The 15,356-nt window shown below is 37.3% G+C and overlaps 1 protein-coding gene across 1 annotated transcript in view; it reads right to left on the bottom strand.

The window, feature by feature from the left end:
* The window catches only part of FIG4 (FIG4 phosphoinositide 5-phosphatase), a 104,184-nt gene that overhangs the window by 53,532 nt on the left and 35,296 nt on the right, over positions 1–15,356 (bottom strand). The window contains exons 11-15 of the mRNA XM_033103558.1: positions 13,383–13,516; positions 12,005–12,121; positions 10,125–10,170; positions 9,063–9,211; positions 6,414–6,580 (exon numbers count right to left, since the gene is read on the bottom strand). Coding sequence (XP_032959449.1) covers positions 6,414–6,580; positions 9,063–9,211; positions 10,125–10,170; positions 12,005–12,121; positions 13,383–13,516 — 613 coding nt within the window. The remainder of the gene's footprint in view (positions 1–6,413; positions 6,581–9,062; positions 9,212–10,124; positions 10,171–12,004; positions 12,122–13,382; positions 13,517–15,356) is intronic.

The raw sequence follows: 15,356 nt of genomic DNA, 5'->3' as shown, positions 1-15,356 counted from the left end.
CGTACTAATATGTGAAGCCTTAGGAACAGTTTTTAAAATGAGTTCGAAAGGAAGTCAGGTGGGTTGTCCATATAGCATCAATCTATCTATACAAACCAACAATAAAATTCCTAACAACCTAATTTCAAACATCTTCCTGCTTACCTGCAGGCATAACATGAGGACATTAATTGAGTTTTAAGTCATCTTGAGTGCTTTAAAGAATATGGTTCTATAAATATATTATATAATATTCATTGTAATTTAAAAATAAGTTGTACACCCCAATGACACCATGCTTCTCAAAATAAAGTCTATCTTAGCACCATTATTCATAAAATAATTCCTGTGAAGTAATTCCCGTCATACTAGTTCCTCTTTCAGTTGCGCATGTAATTTTGCCTTGCCTTTCCACTTGTGCATGTTACTATTTTATAAAATTTTTAGGGCTGCCTGTTAGCTCAGTTGGGTAGAATGTGTTGCTACGGTACTAACACCAAGGTTGCCGGTTCGATCCCCACATGGGCCACTTTGATCTGCACCCTTCTTTAAAAAGGAAAGAAAAATTTTATTAAATTCATTGGGGTGACATTGGTTAGTAAAATTATATAGGTTTCAAGTGCACATTTCTGTAATAAATCATCTACATATTGCATTGTATGCTCACCACCTCGAGTCAGTTCTCCTTCCATCACCATATACTTGACCTCCTTTCCCCTCTTCTACCGCCCTCTTGCCTCCTTACCCACTGGTAACCTGTTGTCTGTGTCTATGATTTTTTGTTTGTCTGTCTTGTTCGTTTGTTGTTTTCAGTTTTATATCCCACATATAAGTGAAGTCATATGGTTCTCAACTTTTTCTGTCTGACTTATTTCTCTTAGAATGATAATCTCAAGATCCACCCAGGTTGTCACAAATGGCAATACTTCATCTTTTCTAATGGCTGAGTAATATTCCATTGTATATACTCGTATGTACCACATCTTCCTTATCCAATTATCTATCGAAGGACATGTTGGTTGTTTACATGTCTTGGCCACCATGAATAATGCTGCAGTGAACATAGGGGTACACATATCTTTACAGATTTTTTCGCGTAGATACCCAAAAGAGGGATTGCTGGGTCGTACGGTAATTCTATTCTTAATTTTTTGAGGAACCTCCACACTGTTTTCCCTAGTGGCTGTACCAATTTATATTCCCACCAGCAATGTATGAGGGTTCCTTTTTCTCCACAACCTCTCCAACACATTATTACTTGTCTTGTTGATAATAGCCATTCTAACAGGTATGAGGTAGTATCTCATTGTGGTTTTGATTTGCATTTCCCTAATAACTAATGAAGTTGAGCATTTTTTCATATATCTGTTGGCCGTTTCTTTGTCTTCTTGGGAGAAGCTTCTGTTTAGGTCTTCTGTCCATTTTTTAATTGGATTGTTTGTTTTTTTGTTGTTGAATTGTATGAGTTCTTTATATATTTGTGATATTAGCCCCTTATTGAAGGTGTTATTTGCAATATCTTCTCCCATCTGGTTGTTTTGTTAATTTCATTTGCTGTGTGGAAGCCTTTTAGTTTGACATAGTCCCATTCATTTATTTTTACTTTTACTTCCCTTGCCTTTGAGGTCAATTTCATAAAATCCTCTTTGAACCCAAGGTCCCTAAGTTTAGTACCTATGCTTTCTTCAATGCAATTTATTGTTTCAGGTCTTATGTTTAGGTTTTTGATCTATTTTAATTTTGGTATATGGTGACAGACAGCAGTCTATTTTCATTCTTTTGCACGTGGCTTTCCAATTTTCCCAGCACCATTTACTGAAGTGGCTTTCTTTTCTCCATTGTATGTTTTAGCTCCTTTGGCTAAAATTAACTCCCTATGTATATGTAGGTTTATTTCTGGGCTCTGAATTTTATTCTATTGGTCTGTATGTCCATTTTTCTGCGAATACCATGCTGTTTTGATTATTGTCACTTTGTAGTATAAACTGAATTCAGGAAGTGTGATACCGCCAGTCTTGTTCTTTTTCCTCAGGATTGCTTTGGCTATTTGGGGTCTTCTGTGATTCCATACAAATCTGAAGATTTTTTTGTTCTATTTCTTTAAAAAATGCCACTGGGATTTTGACGGAGATTGCATTAAATCTGTATATTGCTTTGAGTAATATGGCCATTTTAATTATGTTGATTCTTCCAATCCACGAACATGGAATATCTTTCCATTTCTTTGTGTCCTCTTAGTTTTCAGTGTATAGGCCCTACACATCCTTTGTTAAGTTTATTCCTAAGTATTTTATTCTTTTTGTTGCACTTCCAAAAGGTATTTTTTTTTCATTTCTTTTTCTGAAATTTCATTTTTAGTATGTAGAAATGCAATGGATTTTTGCACATTGATTTTGTATCCTGCAACTTTACTGTATTTGTTTATTGCGTCTAATAGCCGTTTGGTGGAGTCCTTAGAGTTTTCTAGATTTTTCCTGCTGTTTTTTGTTTTGTTTTGTTTTATTTTTTTTTTTTTTTTTGCAGTTGATCTCCAATTTCAAAGCACTGTGGTTGGAGAATATGCTTGGTATGATTTCAATCTTCTTAAATTTGCTGAGGCTAGTTTTGTGTCTGAACATATGATCTACCCTTGAGAATGTTACATGTATACTAGTATGGAATGTTTAGTCTGGTGCTCTAGGATGAAGGGCTCTGTAAATGGCAGTTATGTCCATTTGGTCTAATATGTTATTTAAGGCTGATATTTCCTTACTGATTTTCTGTTTAGATGCTCTATCCAAAGCTGTCAATGGAGTATTTAGGTCTCCTACTATAGCTACATTGTCCCTTACTATAACTGTGTTTTTGTCAGTTTCTCCCTTTAGTTCTTAGTAGTTGCTTTACATACTTTGGTGCTCCCTGATTGGGAGCACATATATTGATGAGTGTTATGTCTTCTTGTTGTGCTGTTCCCTTTATCACTATGAAATGTCCATGTTTGTCTCTTGTTACCTTTTTTATCCTGAAGTCCGTTTTGTCAGATGTAAGTATGGCTACACCCACTTTTCCCTGGATACCATTTACTTGGAGTATCGTTTTCCACCCTTTCACTTTGGGTCTATATTTGTCCTTGCAGCTGAGATGTGTCTCATGAAGGCAGCATATGGTTGGGTTTTGTTTTTTGATTCAATCTACTACTCTGTCCTTGTTATTGGTGAGTTCAGGCCATTTACATTTAAGGTGATTATTGATATGTGAGGATTTCCTGTAGTCATTGTATCTTTTGTTTTCTGGTAGCTCAGTGTCTCCATTGTTTCTTTGCCTTTGTGTTTCTTCCTGTTATTTAACTTTGGTGGTATTCTATGGATTTTTTTCCTGTTTCCTCTTTTTTTAATGTTGACCGTTTCTGTTTTTTGGGGTTTTTTTTGAGTGGTTACCACTAAGTTTACAGTATACATTCAGCTTATCCAGAGTAGTACAATGGGCAGAGTAGTACAGTGAATTCTAAAGAAATGATCTGAGCAGCCTAAGAGTGCCACGGATAGGCTACATATTATTAGGCTGATATACTTAGTCCAATTTTTCAATTCAGGGAAAAGGGGGAATTTGTTAGGACCTAGGTAATAAATTAACTCATGCATTTATTAATTCATCCCACAAATATTTACTCTGCCAAAAGCAAGCCTTGGGGACATCATAGTGAACAAGCTGTATATGGAGCTCTCAGGTCTCATTGTGGGGGGTGGGGAAGATATGGAAAACAATTAATTGCATAGTTAATGATTTAACTGTAATTGTGCCAAGTGCTACAAAGGAAAAGTACAGAATTCTACAACAAAAATTGGAGGACCTTCCTTGAGAAAGTGAAAGTAGAGTGAGCTCTAAAGGCTGGCTAGGAATTAACTAGAAGAAGCTTACTTGCAGTCATGTGTTCCAGTGGGTGTAACAGCATATGATTAAGGGGCCTCTGGCAAAAGAAGTGTAACTTAGGAACCTATGAGAAGGACAGTGTGTCTGGAGAGTAGCGATGGAGGATGGAGATAGGAGTGAATGCCAGGATGTCAAGGTAGGCAGGGCCAGACCGTGTAGAACCTCTAGGTCTGTCTTGCACTCCTTCCTGCACCGACAAAGTTGCCAACCAGTTTCTGACTCCCCCATAGTGTGTGAATAGGGAAGGTACTTGGTGTGGTAGAGTCCAAAGTGGCCTCCATGATGTCCACCTCCTGGTCTTCAAACCACAGTGTAATACTCTTTGCTATGGGGTAAACTCTGTCTCCCCAAAAATATACATTGAAGTCTTAATCCCCAATACCCATGAAGGTGACCTTATTTGGAAACAGGGTCTTTGCAGATGTAATCAAATTAAGATGATGTCATACTGAATTAGGGTGGGCCCTAATGAGATGTGACTGGTGTCCTTATAAGAAGAGAGAAATTTGACAGACACATGAAGGAGGAAGGCCATGTGACCACAGATTAAAGTGCTGCAGTTGCAAGCCTAGGAACAGCAAGGATTGCTGGCAAAACTACCAGAGGTTACGGAGAAGTAAGGATTCTCCCCTACAGGTTTCAGAGAGCCTAGCTCAGCTACCGACTTGATTTTGGATTTCTAGCCTCCAGAACTATGAGATAACAAATTTCTATTGTTGTAAGTCACCCAGTTTGTGCTGTTTTATTATAGCACCCCTAGGAAATGTGTACAGATTTCCCTGTATGTTGGTGGGATATGGCAAAGGGATAGGATGTCACGCTTATGGTTACATTATGTTATAAAAGACTGTCTTGCTAGAAGACTCATCCTAGAACTCCTTCCCTTGCTGGATGTGAAGAGGCAAGCTGCTATGAGTCCTACAACACAAGGAAGTATAAGGAATTGAATTCCAACAAACACACGAGTGGGACAGTCGCTCCTTCCCTAGTAAGACCTCCAGATAAGACCACAGCCTGGCTGACATCTTGACTGCAGCTTTGTGAGACTCTATGCAGAGAATGCAGTTAAGTTGTGCCTGGACTTCTAATCCACAAAAATCATAAAATAATAAACACATGTTGTTTTGAGCTGCTAAGTTTTTAGTAATTTGTTACACAACATAGAAAACTAATATTCTTGAACAGTAGCATAGGAAACTGGCTTTGCATTCTCTCTGGGCATGTAAAATGTTGAAAGATGACTCTTGTGGATGCTTTCATGCCCACTTCTGAGGTTCCCATCACTGGGTCTCTCCTGCAGTTCCCTTGCTGTGGGCACATGCAACTTTTCATATTAGTCAGTTTCTTGCAACTCCTTCCTTAGGAATCCAGTGATCACCTTATCCTGATTTCTTGCTGTTAGGATCCCTCTGGCCAGGACTCAGGCCAACCCCATATCAGCACCCTTCTCCATGAGGCCTAGATCTGGTCACCAGTAAACACTTAACTAGTAAACACGTGGCCCAACCAACCCTAGGAGGGGAGGCCATTGCCAACATGGCAGCCGTCACCTTAGTCCATCCATCTCCTTCAGTCTGCTCCACAGGAGCCCAAAGCCAACAGCTCCAACCACAGGACACACTGCACTTGCCCAGTCCTGTGGAAGCCTGTTCTAAGCTTCAGGTGAAAGAGTGGGTGGAGTGACAGTCACTGCATGGCAACAGTTTGCTTCAAAGTATCTCTTTAGCAATCTGCCTTCTTCACATCCTGTAAACATTTTTATCCTTGATCTGGTTCAAGAGCCTAAGACTCACAGAATCAGTCACTGGGCACTTGCTTTGTAAATTCTGTGCATGGGGATTTATCTCACAATCACTTTGGTCTGTGATATCTATTATGTTGGAAATTCCATCAGAATGGAGGCAGGAAAAGTAACATTTTTAACAACCTGTTACTTTTAGTATTCACAAGTCATAAAATAAGAAAATAATTTAGTGTTAATGTTATCATTCATTTCTAACTGTGCTGTTTTGTTATAGCACCCCTAGGAAACGTATACAGATTTCCCTTGTGTGTTGGTGGGATATGGTAAAGGGATAGGATTCATTTCTGACATTATTTAAATAAACACAGCAATATTTATATTCTTAGACAATTGTCAAGATTATGAACTCTATTTAAAAAATTATTCAACACACTCAAACACTTTTATCTATATATTGCAAGCAGAAATATAGGAGACAGAAGTCAAGGAATCAAAGTATTTTGCATTATGTAAAAGTTCCAGTTATGAGTAGCAAAATGCAAAAGTGCCCTATTTAAAATACAAAGTTGATTCATTTACTGAACAAATGTTTACTGAGCACCTTCTCAGTGACAGACTATTTTACTTAAACTTTTTAAATATTTAATTTTGAAATTTTACTTAGCCAGATAGCTAAAAAAAAAAAAAAAAAAAAAAAAAAAAAAAAAAAAAAAAGTATATGTATAAGAAGAAAAATGCACATTGGGATGAGACTTAGAAATGCCTAATGCTCCAGAATTACCTGAAAAAGCATTGCTGTAATATCTAGACAGGGTCTGCATGATGTCTTTTGAGTGCTGGGTCCACGGCGCTATCTTTCTGTAGGTTTTTACACGATGAACAAGTTGAGAACCACCATACTGAAGGGACAAGGTATCCCCATGATCTTCATAGAGTTCCTCAAATAACCTAAGCAAAAAAAACACAGATATTAAGTAATTTTAGAAAAAGTATCACACATGTTATTCATTTAGTCACAAACTCAAAAGATGTTTTTTAGGAATTCTCTGAACCTTTCCTTTCAAGAAGATTTGTGAGCATCTTGAATAGAAATGCAAATGCAAAATATATTATATTTTATAGATATAGTCTAATAAGCAACAAAGTCACAGAAAACACTAAAAAAGAAGTGGGGCCCCAAATATATAACCCACCAAAGCCAGACCAAGCTGGTTCTAACTTTATTAAAAGATGCCTATATCCAATCATCTTCCGAAGGACACTTTGGTTGTTTCCATGTCTTGGCCACCATGAATAATGCTGCAATGAACATAGGGGTACATATGTCTATACAGACAAAAATGTTTTCAGATTTTTTGGATAGATATCCAGAAGAGGGATTCCTGGGTCACATGGTAATTCTATTCTTAATTTTTCTGAGGAACCTCCACACTGCCTTCCATAGTGGCTGCACCAATTTACATTCCCACCAGCGGTATATAGGAGTTCCTTTTTCCTTTTTCTCCACAGCCTCTCCAACAGTTGTTATTATAAGTTTTGTTGATAATAGCCACTCTCACTGGTGTGAGGTAATAGCTCATTGTGGTTTTGATTTGCATTTCCCTAATAGCTAGTGAAGTTGAGCACTTTTTCATATATCTGTTAGCTGTTTGTTTGTCTTCTTAGGAAAAGTGTCTGTTCAGGTCTCCTGCCCATTTTTTAATTGGATTGTTTGGTTTTTCGTGGTAGAGTTACATGAGTTCTTTATATATTTTGGATATTAGCCAAGGTGTCCCTCCATAGATGATTGGATAAAGATGTGGTACATACATAGAATGAAATATTACTCGGCCATAAGAGAAGATGAAATACTGCCATTTGTGACAACATGGATGGATCTTGAGATTATCATGCTAAGCAAAATAAGTCAGACAGAAAAAGTCAAGAACCATATGATTGCACTCATATGTGGGATATAAAGCTGAAAGCAACAAAAGAACAAGACAAATAAACAAAAACTCATAGACACAGACAACAGTTTAGTGGTTACCTGAGGATAAGGTGGGAAGGGGGCAGTAGATGAGGGTAAAAGGGATCAAATATATGGTGATGGAAGGAGAAATGACTCTGGGTGGTGATCAACAATGCAATATATAGATGATGTATTACAGAATTGTACACTTGAAACCTATATAATTTTACTAACCAATGTCACCACAAAACATTTAATAAAAATTAAAAAGAATTACTTCTCAGGATAAAAAAAATATTAAAATATAAAAGACGCCTAACTTTATGCAAACTTTCAGACCAATTTACCTCACATGACAGAATTTTCTGTTCTCTTTGAATTGCCTTTTGAAAAAAGGACATGCTCTGATCACAGATAAACCATATTCTTTCCTGAAAATACATGTTTGAAACTTGCGTTTCTTCAAGTGCCTTTTAAAGACTTTCAGTGCAATGATATCTGTGGATGTGACACTTGTAAGCTGATCACTTCCCTTGATTGAGTCTTTCTGACTATCTCACATGACCGATAACAGCTATCATTGTATTTTCAAGAAATAGTACTTCACGGTTTAGGGAATATAATCCATAATGTTGTTGAGATCATGTAGGGTGCCAGATGGGCACTGGACTTATTAGGGAGACCACTTCATAGACTGTATAGATGCCTGACCAAAGCACTGTACACCTGAAGCTGAAGTTGAATAATACTGAATGTTGACTATAATTAAATACATATACAGAGGGTGCCAAAAAAATGTATATACATTTAAGAATGGAAAAAACTGTATTAAATTTATAATACTCAATATATACTGATAACGAAAGATGAATACAAGTCATGTGTATACATATTTTTGGCACCCCCGGTATACATGTATATAGTCACAGGATGTGGACTACAGCATAGGGAACATAGTCAATGGAATTGTAACAGCTATATACGGTATCAGAAGGGTAGTAAAGGGGGGGGGGTATCACTTTGTGAGGGGTGTAAATATGTAACTATTACATGGTTTTGTACACCTGAAACGAAAAAAAAAAAAAAAAAAGAAGCAGTACTTTAAGCAATGCCATGGATCCAATGGATAGTGAAGAAACCAGTCCTTAATGAAGACTCAATCTTTTAATCAATCAATTACTTTTTTTCCTAATGTAGGCTGGGTTTGTTTTTTAAAAGTTCCACTAGTTTGGATTTATCTAGAGCACTTCAGATTTATCTGAAGAACAGTGTTTACTGATAATTAACACAAACCAAAAAAACATAGCAACAACACATAAGTCTTTAATAGAAATATTTATTACAGAATTAACTTCAATAATTAGCAACATCATTTCTGAGAAGCTAAAAGTAGAAACGATTTCATAAAATCCTCATAATAATTAATCAGGTTTGCTTTCTGTCATTATCAGCATGCAAAAGGCAGAACATAAGGCTTACCTGACAGCATCTGTATCAAACTGCAGATTAGGTTTGTCAATCAATCCCAAGGAATAGAGCTGATAAGCCAGAGCACATTTTCCCACCATAAACTGTGCTGTGTTGGTGCGATCTAAACAGTCCACACAGTTTGTTCGAAGAACACCAGTCTAAAGAGAAATACCGTAAGACTTTTAATCATTATTCTGTCACCAAAACGACTTCCATACTTAAGATTTATTTTCTTTAGGAAGTAGAAGAAAAGCTGTAGGCTTGGTATTATTCTTGAACAAATAATGATGAACACTTCTTACATTATAAAAGGTCAGATTTGCTGCTCACTTAATATTGCTGTAACAGCATCATTACACTTTCTAACCTATATTTGAATTTTCTTCTTTAATTTAACAAGATAAACCACATAGCTAACATTTTCCACATGTACCAATTAGTAAAATATGTGCTTTTTTCCCTGATATATCTCCTTTACTGTACAAACCAAGTATTCAGTGGTTGAGACCATATATATCACTGTTACCATGTTTCCCCGAAAATAAGACCTAGCCGGACCATCAGCTCTAATGCGTCTTTTGGAGCAAAAATTAAGACCGGGTCTTAAGACCCGGTTAATATAATATAATATAATATAATATAATATAACATAACATAACATAACATAATACCAGGTCTTATATTAATTTTTGCTCCAAAAGATGCATTAGAGCTGATAGTCCGGCTAGGTCTTATTTTCGGGGAAACACGGTAAAGCATAATGAGTAAATACAGTAATCATACCTGGCTCATTGCCCAAAGTCATCCTAACTTATTGTTTTCACATTTCTGTTTATGTTTTTATTTCTATTAATAAAATCTATAATATACAGAAAAAAATCTGTGGGCCATTATTTTAGCTGCACATCCTCTATAGGAGTTAAACACTAGCAGTAAGGCTTTTAAAATTATTCTCAAATGATTAATAATTTTGCATTAAATAAGAAGGATGTCTCTCCATGGTTGCTGTCACAAACCATCATACACTGTGGATACAGATTCTGTTCATTATTAATATAACGTCGTCTATACCTGCAGGCGACCAGTGGGAATCACACATCCTCCTAGGTCATTCCACCTGTGTTTAAAAATACATGCTTTAAAAAAAGGTTTTTTAGAGGTTTCATTTATTTATTTTTAAAGGTTTTTATTCAAATGTAGCTCACATACAATATTGTATTAATTTCAGGTGTATAAAAAGTTTTAGTAGCATAATCTATATTCATTTTTGGTACTAGATCTTTATTAAGAATCATATAAAAGTAATAGAGCTAACTGCGCTGAAATCATCAGCTGATTCTGCTTACTTTCCTTCTTTCTGGTAACTGAACATGCAGATAACCGCGATGGGACGCTATCCATGCCCTCCTCAAAGAGAGCCCAGGAAGGCAGCATCCGAACTTGTCCCCGTGCCCCACACCCTGCCATCTGGTCACCCAGATCCAACCACAATCGCTCTTGCTTGAATTCAAGCTCATTTCTTGCTTCGCTTCTACAGACATGAATAATAATTGCAGGGCATCTTCCTAATCAAATCTTCCAAGTCTTATCCTTCTACCCTCAACATTAGGATTCTCTAGCTCCTCCAGCTTTTCTTCATGGAGCTTTGTCACATTCCTTTGGTTATATTTTTTGTTCTGTTTTCTTAGAAGTATTACTATGTCCTTCTGTTTCTTGCTATGTCCTTTGGCTGTTTTTGCAGACTTCCCTTATTATATTCCTACTACATGTTCTCCATGTGCTAATGACAGCAGGGAGATTCATTCTAAGTACTGCAGAATGACATTGATATTTTATTTTGATTATTTAACAGAAGATGTAGTGCAGAAGAGTTAACATAGCAGGCCTGACTGCTACCCTCAGAAAGGTGGTACATCTCAGAACTTGGGTTCCCACCGTTCCCAGAAGAGACAAGAGGGGCTCACTGTGCCTAAACTGCCTGTAGAAACAATACAGTTTTGAAGAATATCTTCTTTCCTTCTGGGAGTCTGGAATTTTGGTATGTGCCAGGCAGAGGCTGCCTAAGGGGCCGCCTCTGATAAAAAATCCTGGCACTGAGTCTCTAATAACCTCCCTTGGTTGGCAAGATTTCACACATGCTGTCACAAGTTGCTGGGGGAATTAGTGTGTCCTGTGTGACTACTAGGAGGTCTCTGGAAGCTTGCGCCGCCCACTGGCTTTTTCCTTAGCTGATTCTGCTTTGTATCTTTTGACTGTGATAAATCATAGCCATGAGTACAAAATGCCGAGTTCTTTGAGTTCTCTTAGTGAATCACTGAGCCTGGGAGCGGTCTTGGGGACCCCTGTCACAACTGCCCTAAAATTCAAACTGTTACCAAAGGATTACTTCTAAAGACATACATACTAGTAGTTGGTTATTTTTTGCTCTTTTTTTTTTTAACCATTACAGTTAACTCTGTTAACTGAAAATAAAATGCTAGAAATATATATCGGTTCCTTAAAAGATAAATGAAGCACAGATCTTTGATCTGAAGATACTCAAAGTAGTAGTGAAGATATGTGAGCAAATAACTATAATACAATGATAAATATTACTGTCATTAAAATGTTAGTATTTAGTCTATAAGGAAAAAACTTTCCTGCTCTTATTTAATACTGAAAAGTAGAATTCATTGCAGAAATTTTTATTTACAAAAGTATTTTACATAATATTTATTCCATGAAGCAAGAGACAGAGTCCATGGCTTCCATCGGAAGGTGTACAACCACCTGCGGAAATCTCATGCCCACAGTGAATGCTCGTTTTACAGTCCCATGAGCACCTTGTATTGTCTCCCCATAGGAAAAAGTTCATCTATCTTCCAACTAGTACAAACTGCTCATATTTAGAATATTTTTATCCGTGGAGCAAAATTCTTAATTTATTTTAAGTTTTCAAACACTATACATACTTTTCATCTGGCCGCAAAATGCTACAGTAAGAATCGGGGCGGTTTACAAAGAAACCTGTTTTCTTCACCACACTTTCTGCGATCACATTTAGTCGATCAAGAACATTACACAGCTTGCTGAGGAGAGAAGGAAGAATTAGAAAAGTGAGAAGAGTCCAAGTTTTAATTAATATTTATCCTTACATCGAAAGCAAATAAAGTCTACAGTAATGATATTTAGGGATTTAATTTTAAAAATCTCTGGTGTGTACTCAGTTGGGACATTGTAACAATTTTTGGAATATAATGTATACTCAATAACTAACAAGATGTGGTGCAAAGAGACAGGAAGGGCCTGTAACTTAATATTAACTATTGGCAAGCCTTAATCTTGGCACATTACATCCCTGCAAGAACTTTTCCCAAAGCTTTTCACTTCTCAGGAGTCGAGTCAGTCACGTCAATATGCATTCAGAAAATGACTGTAAAGAGAGCACAATATACTGCGGGTGGCAGGGGAAGAAAACACTGGACAATAAATTAATATGAATCGCACCAACCTGTAATCAAGCTTGTTTTACTCTGGGAAAGTACATGCGTGCGTGTGTGCGTTGTGTGTGTGTTTGTGTGTGTGTGTATCTAACCACATAAAATGATCTAGAAAAAAGTAAGAGTTAAATGCAAAGCAATACAGTAACATTAAAAAGTGAGACCTCAAAATAAACTCAGTGTTTGTATGATGCCTAGTAAATGAGCAAAAAGACAATGCAAGGTTAATGAAAGGAAGTTCCTTGGATGAAATGAGCTTTGAATCAGCTCCTGACAAGTAAAAGAGGTAGGAAAGCTCATTGAGAAGAAAGGAGGGTGAGTGAACAACAGAAACAAAGGCTGCTATGCTGGGGGGCAGAGCATAAAGTTTAGTTTTTCTGAAACAGAACAGCCCTAGAAATAAAAAAGTTGTTACATTCTGGAACAGACTAGGTGACAGGGCTTTAACATCACACTAAGGAGTTTGGATTTACTTCAAACACTCAGGAGTTACTGCAGGTTCCTCCACGAGTGAGATCATCTGCAAGAGGTGTCAGAGAAAGTGACTAAACAGGGAGCTAGAACGAAATTGAACCAAGTGAAACCAAGTGAAACCAATGCCTTGAAGGAAAGGAAGTGGAGTAGAGATGTTCTTCAATGACTAGATACTACTTCAAAAAGGATTTGCAAATGGTATAAATAGTGGGCAAAAAACGTTTGGTCAATTAATCTAAGCACTCAAGTTCTACACCAGCAGCAAAACAGCCCCTCAGCAGGTTGCTGAAGGAAATGACCACAGAGATCAGCTTCCTGCTATCTTACATCAGAAGAAAAGGAAAACATCCGACCAGACATACAAACGTCTACTCGCCTTTTGGTGTACTTGGCCATATCCCAAGGGATGTAAATAATGGTGTGCTCAGGAGGCAAAAACTGGTTGAGATATGTCACGGCAGCTACGAGCTCTTCACTCAGAATTCTCTCATGCTTTCTTTTCTCTCGTTCCTTTACCAAAAATTAAACATTTTCAGTATTCTAATTATCCTCAGTGTTCTAATTACCTTAAATCAGAAGAACAGACTCTTAACATGTTTATTTTTCAGCTAAGACAAGACAAAAACCTAAGTCTTAAATATACAGAAATGAAACCTACCTACCCAAATGAAAATAATATAAATACAAAGAAATAAATATTTCATTGAATTAAAGTCAACAGATAATGAACTTTTAAGACTCAGGGAGATCAGGTCTCTTCTCAGTAACCTACCGCAGCTCCAAGAAGCTCAGCTTACCCTACACAGGTCCGGTCTACACAGGTCCACACCCCACTCTGACAGAGGAGAATCCCCAAGGGAACTCCCAAGTCCAGTCAGCTACGGACCAGGCAGAAATCAAATGGGTCAATGGATAATCCCCAAACTGGCATTGCAGAGGGTGCTTTCGCAGCCTCTGCATGTTTTAAAATTTGATTATCGTAAAATATCCTAGGAGGTAACCAAGGTAGGTCCCTTTTCCCTTTTATGCTGTGGGTGAAAAAACTGAAGTTGAGAGGCGTTCATGTCTACACTTTACCTTCTGCCTCCTTGCCTGCTGTACCTCCTTAGATATTACACTGCCTCTCATTCAAGAGGAGCTAGCGCATGACTGGACAACTGTGTGGCTGGAATGCTGGGTCTGTCCTTTACTGGCCAACTGTCCTAGGCCTCCATGTCTTCATCTGTATAATGGGCTAACAATGGTATCTCCCTTACAGCATGCATGTGAGGTTTAATTGGGATAAAACATGATCATTTCGTATCACAGCTTCTGGCACATGGTAGGTGTTCATAAAAATTAACTATTTTATTGTTACCCTGAGCCAACCTTTACTTAGAAACAAAGAAAAACAGTTAAATCAGCAATGTTGACACTGACGTGATATTGAGACACTATTGCTGGCAGTAAAATAGGTCTTGGTTATTTTCAATCATGGTGATTACTTTTCAGTTGTCATGAATGTAATTGGACAACCACTATGGAAACAAAAAAGGGTGTCAATTTTGCACAGCTGAATAAATCAAATGGAGGGGTTAGATAAGAGCTGATTAAAAACTGTTATATCAGTTTAGGATGAACATATTTAGCTTACTTTTACATCTGAGAAAATTATATACTGGAATTTTTCTCAAAAACATTTTATGTTTTTAATTATTTGTTCAGTTGCGGTTGACATTCAATATTATTTTATATTAGTTTCAAATGTACAGCATAGTGGTTAGATAGGGTTGGGAAAACTGGACAGATACATGCAAAAAAAATGAAACTGGACCATCTTCTTATACCATATACAAGAATAAATTCAAAATGGATTAAAGACTTAAATGTAAGACCCGAAACCATACAACTCCTAGAAGAAAACATAGACAGTGAACTCTGACACTGCTCTTAGTGATATTTTTTCAAAAGTACTTTCAGTCAAGTAGGGAAACAAAAACTTCTTGAAATTCTTGTATCACATCTGATGTTTTATGAGATGGAGAGAAAAGGTTATTTAATCAACTTTTGATCATCTCTATGTAAGGAATCGGCCATGGTGGATAAGCGTTGGTGGGCTGGTTAGTCGGCCTGCATAGGCTCACAGGCCCCCTTAACCAAACGAAACCTTCACATGTACAGGTGATTTTGTGTTTCACCTCAAAGGGTTCAGAGACCCCTCGCTGGCCATCCACGGCCCCCTCTGATGTGCAGTGATGCTCATCCCAGGCTGACTTCCTATTGCTCCCCCAGTAGCAGCACTGAAAGCGTCAAGATTCGTGCAGAATGTCTGTCAACCAGTGCCTGAGACTTCCACAATTGTGGGGGGGCA

This window comes from Rhinolophus ferrumequinum, chromosome 3 (assembly GCF_004115265.2).
Source record: "Rhinolophus ferrumequinum isolate MPI-CBG mRhiFer1 chromosome 3, mRhiFer1_v1.p, whole genome shotgun sequence".
NCBI classification, from domain to species: Eukaryota; Metazoa; Chordata; class Mammalia; order Chiroptera; family Rhinolophidae; genus Rhinolophus; species Rhinolophus ferrumequinum.
This window is presented reverse-complemented; position numbering and strand designations above follow the sequence as displayed.